The 16,178-nt window shown below is 50.0% G+C and overlaps 6 protein-coding genes across 6 annotated transcripts; 3 read left to right on the forward strand and 3 right to left on the reverse strand.

The window, feature by feature from the left end:
- Nucleotides 1–2: 2 nt before the first annotated feature.
- On the forward strand, nucleotides 3–488 carry PODANS_3_640 (uncharacterized protein; the record flags this gene model as incomplete). The annotated part of the gene is made up of 1 exon (XM_001903287.1): nucleotides 3–488. A coding segment is annotated over one exon (486 nt), but the record flags the coding sequence as incomplete, so codon positions are not given.
- A 1,962-nt stretch (nucleotides 489–2,450) lies between these two features.
- PODANS_3_650 (uncharacterized protein) lies at nucleotides 2,451–2,771 on the forward strand (the record flags this gene model as incomplete). The annotated part of the gene is made up of 1 exon (XM_001903288.1): nucleotides 2,451–2,771. The coding sequence occupies one exon, from the start codon at nucleotides 2,451–2,453 to the stop codon at nucleotides 2,769–2,771; it is 321 nt and encodes a 106-aa protein (XP_001903323.1).
- Nucleotides 2,772–7,986: 5,215 nt separating this feature from the next.
- Nucleotides 7,987–8,220, reverse strand: PODANS_3_660 (uncharacterized protein; the record flags this gene model as incomplete). Its single annotated transcript, XM_001903289.1, has 1 exon — nucleotides 7,987–8,220. A coding segment is annotated over one exon (234 nt), but the record flags the coding sequence as incomplete, so codon positions are not given.
- Nucleotides 8,221–10,914: 2,694 nt separating this feature from the next.
- Nucleotides 10,915–12,792, forward strand: PODANS_3_670 (uncharacterized protein; the record flags this gene model as incomplete). Its single annotated transcript, XM_001903290.1, has 2 exons — nucleotides 10,915–11,315; nucleotides 11,373–12,792. 2 exons carry the CDS (start codon nucleotides 10,915–10,917, stop codon nucleotides 12,790–12,792), a joined length of 1,821 nt encoding a protein of 606 aa, XP_001903325.1.
- Nucleotides 12,793–12,988: 196 nt separating this feature from the next.
- Nucleotides 12,989–14,536, reverse strand: PODANS_3_680 (uncharacterized protein; the record flags this gene model as incomplete). Its single annotated transcript, XM_001903291.1, has 1 exon — nucleotides 12,989–14,536. The coding sequence occupies one exon, from the start codon at nucleotides 14,534–14,536 to the stop codon at nucleotides 12,989–12,991; it is 1,548 nt and encodes a 515-aa protein (XP_001903326.1).
- A 234-nt stretch (nucleotides 14,537–14,770) lies between these two features.
- Nucleotides 14,771–15,827, reverse strand: PODANS_3_690 (uncharacterized protein; the record flags this gene model as incomplete). Its single annotated transcript, XM_001903292.1, has 2 exons — nucleotides 14,771–15,098; nucleotides 15,169–15,827. 2 exons carry the CDS (start codon nucleotides 15,825–15,827, stop codon nucleotides 14,771–14,773), a joined length of 987 nt encoding a protein of 328 aa, XP_001903327.1.
- Nucleotides 15,828–16,178: the final 351 nt, after the last annotated feature.

The raw sequence follows: 16,178 nt of genomic DNA on the forward strand, positions 1-16,178 counted from the left end.
TTTTTTCGCCGGATTCGAAGTGGATTGCCTCAGGGTCAGACGATCATACCATTAAGATCTGGAATCTCGAAACTGGATCATGCCAGCAGACGCTAGAGGGGCATAGCGATTCGGTCAGGTCGGTCGTCTTTTCGCCGGATTCGAAGTGGATTGCCTCAGGGTCAGGCGATCGTACCATTAAGATCTGGAATCTCGAAACTGGATCATGCCAGCAGACGCTAGAGGGGCATAGCAGTTCGGTCAGGTCGGTTGCATCTTCCCTTAACTCAACATTAATTGCATTCCGATCAGATAACGCCAACGCCCCGCATTATGAACACTATGGAATAAGCTCAGATTATAGGTGGATTACAAGGGCCTCAAAAAACTGGCTATGGTTGCCTACGGAATACCGGCCGAACTGTTCGGCCGTAGCGGCATCGAGGATAGCCATTGGCTGTATGTCCGGGCGTGTCCTAATTATAATATTCCCAGCGGATAATGAGTGATCTCTCTTTCTATTTATTTTTCTATCGTAGCGTGCCAAAGGAGGGGTCCGGGGGGCTCCTTTACTTTATAGTCAGTTATAATATGTCACGATGCAAACTACTGAGCAAAGGTCGTGGAATGGATGATTGCCATTCACAAAGGAGTGAAAGACACGGGTATGCAGTGGAGTCAGAAAGACGTCACAGAAGACGTCATGGAATTGGCGATCCAGATGATTGAGATCTGTCATGGAATTGGCGATCGAGATAATCGAGATCTGCAGACTGTATATCTTTCGCTAGTATTTCGCTTGCCTCTCGAAAGGGAGAAGGCAAGCTTTAGTCTCTGTTCAATATACGATCTATCATTGTTTGATGACAGCGCTTCCTACCTAGCCTCTGATTGAGAAATCTTTAATCTTGTTGTAACATAACATTCTAGAATCTTCCAAGCCTTATCTTCACCCCTGAATTGCTCTCCTTCGTCGTAAAGACTAATTGGCTCTGGAAGCTAACTGAGAGGCGTCATAAAGCGGCGACCAATCGGAACAAATCCGAGGTCTGGCTAACCTATCTTTGACATTAGCGCCGCAACCTCAGACGGGTTCACTGACAAAGCAGGGGTAGATGGATGGATGGAATTTATTACACGTGTACGCCCGGAGACACTAAGCTTAAAGGGCCTATTGCACGCTAACTACATTCGGTTCATATACTTCCGCCGTTGTCTCGTCAAATCAAAGCAGGGCACTGTTACTACAATGTACAGGGCTGTTTGAATGGGTTACGGTTTTTTTGGGTAGGCATCTTCGTACACGGCATTTCAGAAGACGGACACCGTTTAGGTGTCCCTACGGTGTGTGTACCGCGGTTCTTCTGGATGCAGGACAGAAAGCTTAGGGTGAGTTTGATAATTGAAAAGAAGTTCAAATAGAGTTTGTTCCATTTCATGTTGTATTCCCAGGTTCTCACCTGATTCCCCCACTTTCAAACCCTTGTTGATCTGCATCGCGTGTGCCACCCGGGACCCTGGCCCGGCATCCTGAAACCTGCGGAATGTCAGCCAGTAAAAAGCAGCTGCAATCAGATTGACGAAGATTCACCACAAACAATCCAACATCTTCAAGGTATCCTGTCATATAGCCTCGTTCCTCAAGGCTCTTTAGGCAAACCGCAACCGGTTTGCGTCTCCTGTTTTTGGTCACATGCACACGCGATATGTGCGTTTCGAGGGCGTCCTTTCGTGTCGTGTGTGTGCCGTGTAACCCAGTCCCAACGCCTGTGCCTTGAGGAACGAAGAGACGAAAGGTTTTTTGGCGCCGCCCTCGGAACAAAGACCCACAAACACTCGTCGGAATTCGTCATGTGTTCTCGCGTCCTTTGCGTGTTCTGCTCCGTCAGAGGATGGCACTCTGGAGATCAGCATCCAAACACTGAATTTAATGAGGTATGTTTTTTCTCAGCTCTCTGCATAATCCAGCTGACACTTTAGACACCCTGGCGACGTGGCTGATTTTGACGACTACCGCCAGCGCTTATCAGAACAATGGTGCCCGATGGTGTCCATCATCGGTTCGGTGCCCTCTAGCGAAAGTAACTCCACGGGCGCCTCCGATTCCCGCCACTTTACTATCGAAACATCAGTATATGACCCCTCGAAAACCGCCCCGGTTTATTTCTCGGTAGTTTGCTTTTTGGAAAACACTAAACGATGGCAGAAAGTCAAGACACCCCCATCGGGAGCCTTTCTCAGTGTCACCGCGAAGCTGGCCGGCCGCACAACCGACACGAATCGTCTGGCCCTTCGGGTTCTTGACCTTACATACCTGCCTAGACCTAGCTCTGCGATCGCAACGCCGACCCCGGCTGCCACTCCGACTTCGAAACGATCACGTTGGGAAGGTCGAGCGCCTGCATCGACTCCATCGAAGAAACCACGCACCTCGAGGCCTGTCGATGGAACTACCACGCCTTCCAACAGGAATGACACGCCACCTGAACCGACGCAAGCCGGAACAAATTTGCCACCAACAGGAGATACAGCGGAGTCACTATTTGTCACCCCTTCCCCATCAACTACTGTTAACCATGAAGATTCCTCGGTCGACTCTATTCCACCATCGAGCTCTGATAATGGGATACGACCGCACCGCAGCCGCCATCCCCCGAAGAAATATGCCGAGTTGGATGACTTCTTTTTTTCCATGCTTTTGTACGACGTCGAAAGCAGCTTATTTCCCCGAGATTAGCCTCGATCGGAGTGTCTGCCTACCAGTCGTGAGCGCTGCTCCGCCAAAGGACTAGCCTTTCTTAGCTACCTTCACCATTTTTCGGCACACAGCTTGTCTTGTGTACCTTCTAATCCGCTCTCTGATGCTCTCTTCCGTAATACGCTGCTCCTTTACACCTCCCGCAATTTATAATTCCTTCCGTCTTCCCGCATATTCTACAAGATATATGTCCCGCATTTACACTGGACCGTGATGCTCCCCAACCTTGGTTTTCGGCTATAACTTCGGCTATCATTTCCTGGACGTCCTTCCGCGTCCGGGTTTCACATTCTCCCTTTCCGTATATAGGGTTAACTCATATAGTAACAAAGGGATCCTTCGTATTATCAAGCCAAGACATTGGCGTCTGTAAAACTCCCGCTGAGAGTTGGCCGCAATTCTCGCAAAACCGTTCGGAAGCGTCGCGACATGCCGCCTCGTGCACTTTAAGGATAGGCTGTATGGCGGTGGCAAACCGACTTATGTACTGGGCATCTGTCTGGGCGGCTTGAGGCTGGCCATTGACGAGACTGCTGGGAATATTGTGAATGAACTTCAGCTCTTCGGCGCCCCCTCGCAAGTGAAATTCGAAGCGAACTGGACGGGTATCCATGACTCACGGCAGTAAAATACGTAGGTTAAGACGGGGCAATGCTGTAGATAGAAAGAAGTTTAAAGAGAGTTCGTTTGGATGTGCTTGTAGAACTCGTTTGGATGTGTCCGTATCATATCATATCTCATATATCACCTCCTTTTCTGGCAATCCTTATTCGGAAAAATGCGGAGCTACCAGTGATCCTGGCCTCGACACCCCTGAAACCGGCATTGATATAAGCCACTTAAAAAGCAATCTCTTCGCAGGAACCTGATGAACGAATTTTGCTACAAATATCCTAACATCTTTAATATTCCTGTGTCGTCCATCTTCGTTCCTCAACGCTCTTTAGGCAAACCGCTTGCGGTTTGCGTCACCTGTAGAGGACGCGAAGGGAGGGGAAGCCCAAAAAACCCTACAGACCCACAAACACTTGACCCTTTTTTGGCCACATGCACACGCGATATGTGCGTTTCGAGGGCGTCCTTTCGTGTCGTGTGTCGTGTGTATGATGTGTAATTCAGTCACAACGCCTGTTTTTCTGCCGCTCAGACCTCCCTACCGCAGACTTTGGACGCTGGAAAGTGTTTCGTTTGTGTCGCACAACTGCTATCTTTTTCTTTTTGTATCTCACCAGTCCCAGGTGACTGCATCTGCAATAGTTGCTTCCCTCAGCTGCTCCAACCTTTTCTCCGCTGCTGTCATATTCTCTGGCACAGTATTGCCGACGAAATCCCTCTCTCGTATCCTGGGCAGGAGCATGATGCCGTCCAACGTCCGACACCACGAGATGTGCATGGTGAGGGCCAAGAGCTTTTGCGGGTCGGCAACCCATTTATCAAGGGCATCAATAACCAAGACGGCGACCTCCAAGTTCGGCTCCTCTGGACCAAAGCATTACCTGACAGACTTTTGGAGCGACTGACGTTTTACACGACTACGCCAACGTTGCTTCGGTCTTCGATCTCCCTAATTGCCACTTCGAAACCACCTCGACCCTTTTCAGATTCCTCGCTACTTGGTCCCACAGGACAGCCGAAAGAAGCAAGGCCAGAAACAGCACTGGCAGTGCAGTAGCAAAATACATCCAGAAATTCTTCTGTCCTGGAGAGTAAGTATCAGACATGCTGAACAGGCTGGTGACCCAAGACAACGGCACAAACACCAGCGCCTAAAAGTCAGCCGGCTAACATTGGCAGCCTCTCGCATCGAGCGACGCGAGTCAAGCAGCGTCACCATCGACGTTGCTACCGGGAGCATGTGCTCGATCGAGCGGTTAAAATACTTTAGCTGTGACAGCACGTACTTGATATCTCTCAGTATTAGATTCCACGGCTATTTATTAGCTTCGTGATATGACTAATAGTTAATAAACTTAGATTAGAATTACCTTATACTAGCTTTATATACTCCGCCACCACCAACGCTAGAGGTTAATAATATCGTTCAGAGAGCATCTATTATACTTGCATATGGTGGCGAGGTATGCGGCAAATGGTGTTTTTGTCTCGCTGAGCTGGCTGCTCTCCTGGGATCTTTTTCAGCTTGGAGAACCGCACTCAATCCAGTATCTTTTGACAAGCTGCTCTGCCTGTTCCTGACAGCACTTCCTGACTAAAACCGTAAATATAATCTAAGCTTAAGAACACCTTTTGCTGTCTTACGCAGTTAGTATTAGGCTTGGCTGTTTGCATGTCAGTAGCATCTTCGGCTAGGCGCCTAGGCGAGGGCTAGATCGGTTGTTATCATACATCTTAAGAGGCAGGTGCGTAGCTGAAGAATGTATGGGTTCCATCCGGAGCTTAGGCGGAGGGAACTATGCTGGAAGACATCTATCACGTTCAATGGGGTCTTGGTTACCAGCCAGTAATGCCTTGACCACCTGGCAGGTGGCTGTCAGGTGCGCAACAGGAAAATCTGGATGGGGGCACAGTTGGCAAAGAACAAGAGAAACAACAGATTCAAGCAACTGGAGCAATAGATCGTCGATTAGCCAGCGGTTACTAGGAATCTGGGAGCAGTACTTGAGCGTTCCTAGTAACGAGCGTAGCCGTCGCCAGCGTTCCTAGGAACCTATAGAGTCATATGGAGTGTTTCTAGTACCGAGTGTAGCCGGTAGCCGGCGTTTCTAGGAACCTAGGTTACTAGGCACCACAGCACCGTAGAATCAGGTTACTACGCATGTGGCACTGTGGTGTCCAGTAACACAGACCCACAAGTGCCTTGTGTCTAGTAACGCGGACGTTCCCTCACAGGCACCCGCGTTACTAGGCATCACAGCCTGAGCGTTCGCTACGGTTACTAGACATCTGCCTGAACCCAAGATGCGGTTACTAGACATCTGCCCAGGATGCATACCCAGGACCGCCTTGAGCCCGGGATGTAGTTACTAGACATTTGGCTGACCAGTCCGCGGTCGCCCGCGGATCCAGGTTCCCGGTGCGGACCCAGCACGTTTGCGTGTGTAATAGCGACGGTGCGCTTGCTATCCGCGTTCCTAGGAACGGTGCACGCCTATGGCCGGTGTATCTGGCTTCCGCGGTACTTGCAACCACACGCGGCCAGGGCTTTAGGTAGCCCTACACGTATATATAGTAGCACGGCCTCACCACCACTTTTAGATGTTATTCTTACAATAACGTGCGTGATAAGTGAGTTGACTACCTTAACAAGATTTTGTGGCATGTACATATATATACGTTAGTAAATTGTTAGTGGTCTTATCAACTGCTTATCGTATTTTCGATACCAGATCTCGGCAAGGTGGCCAACTCCCTTATCACGCACGTTAATATCTTTTTGACATTTCGGTTTCCCTTATTCTGGGCAGCTGGGTTTAGCATCCTGATGGCTATCGATAAAAAATTGTACTGAAACGGATATCAACACTATTGATCCGTTACCGCCTGTAATTAAATCACTCCGGCAGCTCCATATTACGCAAATTCGCTGCCCGAGAGCAAAGGTAGGATACGAAAACATTCCCGCGAAAACAGAACAGCCCAAAAACCATATATCAAAAAGGCGAGCAAGGGAAAGCCAGTAGTACTACTACGATCTCCGGGCTCATCAGACAGGATGTGGTTACCTTCTTTTGCCAATTACTTTGAGCAAGCCCTAACGTTAGCGGATTGGATAACAATACTTACAAAGACAACAATGCATAGCAGTATAACAAGCTCGGATCTCCATATCATAACTGCGTTTAGATTACTGGATGGGGCTAGAACTGGTAAAGATAGCACACGGTCTAGGTTTGCTTATATTTAGTTGAATCGGTCACTTGAACAGATTATTGCCTCCAATCGGGAGAATAGAAGGCTTCTGAACCGATGCTCGGGTTATCGCAACGCAAGTCTCGCCATCGATGTCTATGCCAGCGCTCAGGAACAGATGAATATCTCAACGCGGGAGGTAATTAATACAGCTCTGGCTGGTTACTTGAAAGCAGAAGATCCTCGGTAAAGATCGAGGCGGCTAAAGGCGAACTATAGTCGAACTTGGCTAAGAAACGCGTCCATATCGGGGACGAAGGAGAGCATGTCGGCGACAGCGGCGTAGAGATTAAGAGGATGTTGGTCATACACAGACTTAGCATCCAGCCATCGATCATGAAACTTGACACTCCCACCCATCATGAGAGGTATTGCTGTCCGGTGCACATGTCAATTTTGGAGGAAAATAGTTTCGACAGAGAACTAAAGCATGTTCCTGGTGTTTGAAAGTAGTATGAGTGGTTCCAAGAGACACCTAGTAGGCCCAGAAACGACTCCGTGACGAGTTCCAACTAGGACGTAATCTCCAAGCAAAGCCTCCTCGAGTCTCACCGACGTTGGAGATCCTCGCCTCCGCTGCCGTAATTCAAAGTGTGCCGACCAAACTCATTGAGACATCTCAGCGCCTCACGGCAATAGCAGAGTTGGCAACCAGACCAGATACGTCCTTTGATAAGCAGGGGTTTGCTGTGGAGGTGAAGATGGACTTACCCGAGGAGCGAATGGAAAGTCATAGAATCACCTAAAGCACCGTACTGTGTGCTTCGGTGGAAAGCTACATAGTCCTGGCAAAGCGCGCTGTAATTTTTACTGTGTACATCATGACGAGCGATACCATTTAAAGCCGGAACAGTGCTGCTTACCGGAGCGGCCGGCCGACATTTATGGAAATGGGGGTATCTCTTGGAACCGAAGTCGGACATGGATATTAGCCCGTAATTCATCTCTGTCACATGCAGTATTGCAACCGCGAAAGCCAAGATTAACGTCACTGACACGCGATGCGGTGTGAAAGTGGATGGCGAGTTTAGCTCTGTGCATATGACGCCTCGGTCCTCCTTCCTCTGGTATTTCGTTTTCTTCACGCTTCAAGTTGAACACTAGCTGCGTACAGTTCTGTCCACGGGGCTGGTATGCGTGGTCTACTAAGGAATAAAGTGAGCTATGATCAAACATCTCCGGTGTCCGTTGAGCAGTTTGCCAACCGGCTTGCATGTGTCAACTCCCTGGTGAGATGGGCCATCCGGGGCTAAGCAACCATCTATATTCCAGTAAGATGTACGATATGATTGTCCCCTAGTTGGCCTTAAACCATTCCGGTGCGAGGTGCACGACACAAAGGATGCAGTGATTGAAATGACATAAATTTAGTAGCAACTTTATGCTTTACCCGGTCGCAGCTTAACTCCATGAACGCTTTCCACATGATTCCTGAAATGATCCAAATGCTTCAGCTTCACCCCCTCCTCCTTGCACTTAGGATGCTCGCAGAAGATTAGATTCTCACGCTCCATTTCTTTCATTCCCCCTAAATGCTCGCGGTCGAAATGGTCGTTTATTACGGCTGTTCGGCAGTACGGAAAAGTCCTTTCCTCGTATGACTGCCTCTCGTCTCCAATGCAGCGAGAACATTGAGTCTTTTCTATAAAAAGGGGGAATAGGTCCGGCCCGGGAGACTTCTCTTTTACGTTAGCCTATACCCTCTGCTGAGTACGCTTCCGTTTTACTATCTTTAGCTTATTATTCAGGGCGGTTATAAGCTCGGCGGATCGGATACGTAACCGGAGAAGCTCCTCGCTACTTAGGCCCTCCGGCTGGTTAATAAGGATTTCGACTAACTCGGCCCGTTCTGTAATGTGGAGCTTAATGGCAAGTACGATATATTTTACTCGGCCTCTTCTTCCGCCTCGCCGCTAAGCTATCTTTTGATATCCTAGGTTGGGCGGTTTTGGAAGTAGTACTTGCGGTATCCGATCTTTATATTTTTCTTTCGCTACCTTTCTTTATTCTTAATTAGTCGACTGAGGTCTCGGATCTTGTTCTCGTTATTACGTCCTTAGATTCGGTATTAAACGCCCTTTAGCTCTGCGCGCTAGCGTACTAGATTAAGACCGTCCCATCTCATTAGCCATCCTATGGATGGGAACCCCCAATCTTTCGTCGCGGGTGTTACAAGGTAACGCCTGATGCAGACTGTAGCTATGCTAAAGTTTGCATCCAGTGCATTGAGAATTCCAAAGTTGTTTCCGGCAAAAAAGGCGTTCGGATGTAAAAGGAATTCGCGCACTGTTTGGTGAATGATTTGGACCACTTCTTTCCCTACAAAAGTATGTTAGTAGGGCTTTCTAAGCGCAGTATGTCATCTTGTCATACAGAGTAATTCCAACAACAGGGAGCATCATACTCACCCCCTTGCTCTTTGATTTCTAAGAGGTTTCCTGCGCAGGAAAGGACACAATGCTCAGTGGCAATTCTCTTTCTAAAAGATCCTTTCGAGGGCAAAAACACGGCTTCGAGGTCGTCTGGAATTACAAGAACATGCAAGAGTTCCCGGACACCCAATGGCCGCCTGCTAAATAACACAAGCTGGAACATCCTTTTGCGGACGGGTCTGTTTCTAGGGCTCAGGGGATGCAAAGGGGTATCGCTCCACAATGAGTTTTGGCATCCAAGAAAGAAGCGTGGTCCATCCGCTCCATCGATGGTCTGGTCAAGCTGTCTCTGTACCTGACATCCCAGCTATCCTACCTTTCGTGAACCCAGGGTGCCACAATACCTATTCTCAGTCCAAAGTAATACTGGGGACAGTCCTTACCAACTTAATTCCTGCCTCAATCTCACGCTGCCGCTTCTGCGAGAGGGCTGCAGGCTTGTCCGCCACAGGCCACTGCTCCAGGAGAGCCTTGACCGCAGCCGCAGCTCTGGGGGTTGCCATGTCTTGTTCTTGTGACTGTCTGCGTAATAGCAGACGGTATACCAATTCCTCCTCGCTGCAACCGAGCTCAGCACATGATGTCTTGGTAGGATTTCAGGGTCCGCGGCACAGGCATGACAGAGAGGGTCATCTTGCAAACGATGTTTATGGCGATACTCCGGTGGAAATAGATTGCCTTGAGCCGGGCCGGGGAGCGGTAGCTACGTCCACGTCCCGGCTGACGGCCATGTGTTGTAGGCTCCTGAGGTATTCTGCTGCCTTGTTGCGTAAATGGTTGCTCCCATGCTCACTTTCAGTTGCAGAGCAGAAGATTGTGCATATCCTTGCTAAGATGGTCGCATATAATCAGCCCCAGTGTTTGGCTGAAAGCGCGTATTTGTTGAAGAACCATGTTCATGTCAGTATGCCATGGCTGAGGATATGTGTCGCTCGTGGGCATCAACGGTGATGGGATACGGTGTGCTCGGATTCGAGTTCTGATAGCCACAGCAGATGTGCAGTCGAAACAACGACAAGTGTCCAAGATAGGCGTAGATGGCAGACAATGTCAGTTCTGAAGTGCGGGGGGCTTTGCTTTTCCTCTGTTAGAGGATTGTGGAGGGAAGGTGGCCAATCACAGTGTGCTGCATTTTGGACATGGCAGCAACAGATCAATACATATTGACATGCTGGCACTTGACAGCAGAAGGATGGGCCTTCCACAGAAGAGACAGCAATATTCTATACCGAATGGCCCATCCTCATTGAACAATAGACCCTCGTGCTAACCAAAAGCAAGGCTGGCAACAAAGCAAATTGATTCAATCAAATCGATATTTTTCCATATTTAATTTGCTTTAAGTATATTTAAGTACGCCTCGCCCCATACTGGTTCACCACATCACCCACCAATAGCCATGCACAACCCTAACCCTAACATTGTGCGCCGCTACACCACTCCTCACCACCACCCTCACCGCCACCCTCACCATCACCACTCTCACCATCACCACCCTCACCACCACCCTCACCAGTGCCTTAGGACCCTATAATGCGTGGTAGCCGGGCCCGTTCAAATATATTCAAAAGAAATCAAATACTAATCAAACATGACCTTTTCCATCTCAAATCAAATCAAATCAAATCAAGTCAGGGCCATATCTAATTTGATTTACTTTATTGCCAGCTTTGACCAAAAGGCCACCAGGCACGACGCAAGAGGTTTGTTGGATACCTGAATAACAATTAACACAGCTCGTAACAGAATCAGGACCATCCGAGGGCAGTGAGAGTCCCTTCCTCCACAGATTGCGTAACTTTCGCGAAAAGCCACTTCCTGCCTCTTTCGATGATGTCTAAAGTCAACAATCATTAGTAATATGGTCGTCTCGAAATGAGTCACGTGCCGGAGTGGCGGACTCGCCAAGGTAACGATCCCCACCTGTTGAAGCCCCACATTCAGATAAACTGCTTATCAACCAGCGCGCGGGGCAATTTTCTGTCAAAATTCTTGAGAAAGCAGCGCCCCGCCAGCAGTCCCCAGTTCGCCGTCTTGCTGTGCAAGTCCCACCATATCTATAACTGCGCTCTCTTCAGGCGGTACACCTTTTCCGAATACACAACAAACCCAATACCCAGAGAGACACAGATAAACACGGAAATCATGGATCTCGACACTCCCATGGGTATGGCCCCAATGCTGGGCACAGCGCGCACTGGCGCAACCATCTTGTGCTGCAACTGTGGCTCTCCCATTGATGGCACCTCTTCCGCCGGTGCCATGTGCTACGACTGGTAAGTTTTCCTTTGAATTGCTAGTCATGGCGCCTGGACTGATAAAATTGTCTCCAGTATCAAATTGACAGTCGACATCTCGAAAACCATCCCCCGCGAAGCCCATATCCAGTTCTGCCGTGACTGCGACCGATGGCTGATGCCCCCCAACACCTGGGTCAATGCTGCGCCCGAGTCCAAAGAGTTGCTGGCTTTGTGTTTGAAGAGGTTACGAAATATCACCAAGGTCCGCATTGTCAACGCAGAGTTCATCTGGACGGAACCACATTCGCGAAGAATCAAGGTCAAGATCACAATCCAGGACTCAGTGGCTGATGGTGTCCTCATGCAACAAAGTTTCGAGGTGGTCTACGTCGTGGGTACACAGCAGTGCAAGGACTGCGCCAAGTCATACACAGCCAACGTTTGGAGAGCGTCAGTACAAGTCCGCCAAAAGGTGCCCCACAAGAGGACCTTTTTGCTTTTGGAGCAGCTTATCCTCAAGCACCAAGCGCATCGGGACACGATCAACATCAAGGAAGAAAAGGGCGGTATCGACTTTTACTTTGCTCACAGAAATCAGGCCGAAGCCTTCCTTTCTTTCCTCAAATCAGTCATTCCCATTTTTGTCAAGGACTCGAGGCAACTTATTTCGCAAGACAACCACACAGGCGACAAGTCATACAAGTTCAACTACTCCGTCGAGATTGTCCCCATTTGCAGAGATGATTTGGTGGCCCTGCCACTCAAGTTGGCCCGGTCGATTGGCAACATTACGCCCCTTGTCCTCTGCCACAGGATAGGAACGTCCGTCAACCTTCTCGACCCCAACACTCTTCAGACAGCCGAAATCAGCTCCGACGTCTTCTGGCGCGCACCATTCCAGCCTCTTGCCGGTACACCCGACTTGGTCGAGTTCATTGTCATGGACGTCGAACCAACAAACGTCCGCAAGGGCAAGTGGGTTCTGTCAGAAGTGCAAGTTGCCCGCGCCGCCGATCTCGGTGTAAACGACCACACCTATTTCACCAGAACTCATCTGGGCAACCTGTTGCATGCTGGAGACTCGGTCCTTGGTTATATGCTCTCGGGAACAAACTTCAACTCTTCCGCTCTGGACGCCATTGAGAACTCTCGTGCGTTCGGGTCGACGATTCCAGATGTCATTCTGGTCAAGAAGCACTACCCCAACAGGCGCAAGAACAGGAAGCGCAACTGGAAGCTCAAGCGCATGGCCAAGGATGAGGGCGAGTTGCTGCCCAAGGCGGCCGATCAGGAGAAGATGGAGGCCGAGTACGAGATGTTCTTGCGGGATGTGGAGGAGGATGAGGAGTTGCGGGCCGCGTTGGCGTTGTACAAGAACACCAAGAAGAAGCAGCAGGATGCGGACGCGATGAGCATTGCCGAGACGGAGATGACGGGTGTGGATGATGGGCCGAGGATCAATATGGATGAGCTGCTGGATGATTTTGATGAGTTGGGCATTCATGATGAGTAGGGGATTAGGCTGTGAAGTTTCATGGGGTGAATGGGTTGGAGTGGAAAAATATACCATTTTTGTTATGTTTGATGAGAACTTCTTTGATACTTTGCTGTGTTCCTTCTGTGTATTGTGAGTATCGATAAATACATGCTGCATATTTGTTGCATGACGGAACTATCTTTCCTCTTTATCCACCGTAAACCGCAACCATTCAATGCTCATCCCCACAACAGCCACAAACTAGCTTTCTCCACGATCCCCCTTCCCGCTCTTCTTCTCTCTTGGGCGGTCTGTCCATCCTCCGATCATCACCCCTCGATCCAGACTTGGCTCTCTCCCGCCTGTGACTCTGTTGATGAGTTTGTGACGACTGAGATTGAGACTGAGGCGAGAGTCGAGTCACGGGGACGATCTCAAAGTCGGGGGTCATGTCCCTTTTCTTTCCTAGGCACAGATTATCGATCAGGTCCTCACGAGGAGAGGAGTTGGGTTTTCCGGTTTTGGTGATGGTTGGGTCGTGTGGAGGGCTGTTGAGCTGTTTAGGTTTGGTGATGGGTAGGTTTGGGGGAGTGGGTGAGCGATGGGTTGGAGGTGCTGGGGGCGCAGGGTTGGGATGAGGCAGACGAGGATGGGTGTCTTTGCGCTGGACGTGATGGCTGTAGCTGGCGGTTGAGTCGGATGTGCGCCGGGGACGGGGGAGGTTTAGCGGGGCGGGGATGATGTCGGTCACGCTGATGCGCGCAGAGGGTTTGCGGCTGGGTGTGGTTGGAGTGGTGGTGGTGTCCATTTTTGGGATGATGCCGTTGCTGTAGGGGGTGCTAGGGCAGACGAAAGATGGGGTGTTACGGGAGGTGGGATGGGATTCTGGGTACCAGGTGCGGGTGCGGTAGGATGATGTTTTGGTACACTCCGTAACGGTGTAGTCGTGCATGTCGTGGTTGTTTGGAGTGAAGTCCCAGTTTGGTTTGTTCGGTGTAAGGGGGGAGCACGGCGGAAACGCGAGATGAGGTGTCAAAATCGGAGAAGTTGCCCTGGAGCTGCTTAATGATCGTGGTCGGGGATGAGCCAAAGGTAGTGAGTATTGCCGCTCAACGATGGGGGGGTATTTCCTGCCTCGTGAGCCGGGACCCGGATCCGACCCGCTGCCATGAAAAGAGGGTGTTCTGAGAGGCGAGGATAAATTCAATCTAGAGTGACGTCGAACATAAAGCGGGCCTGGGGGTGGACTGCCTCGAAACCCCTGATTGTCGAATCCTCCGTGATATATCTCCTTGCTGCAACTCGGTGTTGGTGTTCTCGATGAAACACTGTCGAACTTGTGGTCGCGACTGGTGCTGCTTCCTCTGGATTTGCGGGTGGATGTACTCTCGCTCTCACTGCCGTATCCCAAGCCGGCTTGTCCTGTAGCTGCATAAGAGCCTGTGGCAGCAGAAGCATTGACCGGAAGGCAGACCGAGATGAATGTGGACAAGTTCAAGCCATTCCGCACTGCTTCCACACACCTTGCGAACGCAGGCTCAACACTGATGACGGGCTCCTCTTTCCATATACGCAAGTGCTTCCAGTCCTTTTGGTATCGGTGCATGAGAAGGGATTCGACGGGATATCCCTTGGGAAAAGCATTGTCTTCGTCTAGAAGCCGCTTGATGTAGCCTTGGAGCTCCGCTGCCTCTTCGCGAGAGAGTCCCAGCTTGCGAATTGCTGATTCCACGCTCTGATGATACCCAGTGTCGGGGCCATCTGGATTCGAGAGACCCATCTTGTCGCAACGTTATTCGAAATGACAGCACCTGGAAACCATAAGAACGAGCATTTGACATACGAGAAGGCCAGAATTATAGATGTCCTAAGAGCAAGCATCGGCACATTTTGCTATGCAGCACCACAAAGCCCTGTTGTTCCAATCACTATACGAATTGAGGTGTTGGGTGCTAGTAAAGGGTATACGCACATGCAAAAGAGATGCCGAACAATAAAAAGGGGGCTTCAACGATCAAAAGATCTTGCTGAGCACTCTTTGCACATGCTCTGGCTGGTCCTCCTGCTTCGTCTTCTTTGCCAGCGGTACCTGTGCAAACGTCCTCCTCTTCTTTTGAGAAACCCCTTCTTGGACCGCACTGCCGCCTCCATATTCCTTCTTCTCGTCTTCTGTGGCCTTTTTCCGCTTGGCCGCAGCCTTTGCTTCCATGCCCTGCAACACCTTTGCCCTCTCCACGTTCCGCACAAACTCCTTGTTCTCCTTGGTGGACTTGCTGATTTCGGCGCGCATTCTGCTGGCTCGTTCGGCGTTCTCGGCGGCGATTTGCTCTGTGAGATGGTGCCTGTTGGCTGTCAGTATGGAGTTCCCAGATAATCAGAGAGAGAGAGAGAGGGAGGGGGGTGGGGTCCCACCATTTGAAACCATTCAAATACTTCATGGCCCACACATCATCTCTGTACCAACTCGACTTCTTCCCACCAATTGTTTGCGCATTCAAGAGATCGACCACCTTTTTAGCATCCTTCTTCTTGATAAACTCGACCCATCCCTCGCCGTAGGACCGCTTCTTGTTACCTCCGGCGTGGACGCGGCGCGCGTGGACTGCTGGATCCTCGGGGGCGAGGAATATCCTGTTGATTTGGCCGTATGGTTCGAGAAGTGATCGTAACTTCTGGGGCTTCATGAATGGCGGTACGCGCGATAGGTAGATAACACCTGACTTTTTGATGGCAGCTTCGGAGACAACAAGGTTCTTCTTGAGCAGTGAATTCTTGACGCCGGGCAGTTCGACCTTTGTCTTCTTCGGTTTCTTTTCTTTGGAGTCTTTCCCTTCCTCTGCCTCGTCGCCGGACTCTTGGGGTTCTCCGTCGAGCTTTGCGCCACCATCCTCGTCTTGGTCTTGGTATCGCTCGTCGTCGGTAATGTCTTCAGCCTCGCTATCCTCGTCGTTTACTCTTCTGCGCTTCGCGCTGGGGCCACCCTTTTGGAAATCATCTTCTGAGCCATAATCGCGGCCGACATCTTCGTCACTATCGCCGGCGTCGAGAAAAGCGTTTCTTTTATCAGACATTGTTGTGGGTGGCAGTCGGTGAACTTTTTGAGCTTTGGATCTGGGAAAACCGCTTTAGTTGGTTGTCGATTAAGTAGATTGGCTGAACCTTTAGTTGCTGTTCCAAAAATTTCTGGAGACTGCCATTGGCCTGTGCACTGCCAAGTTTCCAGCATTGTAGCTCCCGAGACTCATGGTTGGATCAACCAGGCCAGATAGAGGCCTTGGAAATAGTTCATGTCATCTTTACGGTATAGAAAGATCTAATAGAATAATCCCCGCTGTCCGTATACTTTTGCGATATCTGGTAGTGGAAAGCGCCGCATACGCATCTGGGCAAGATACTTGATGGCAGACACAAGGGTGCATCCT

The sequence above is a fragment of the Podospora anserina genome, chromosome 3, assembly GCF_000226545.1.
Source record: "Podospora anserina S mat+ genomic DNA chromosome 3, supercontig 1".
In the NCBI taxonomy this organism is placed as follows: domain Eukaryota; kingdom Fungi; phylum Ascomycota; class Sordariomycetes; order Sordariales; family Podosporaceae; genus Podospora; species Podospora anserina.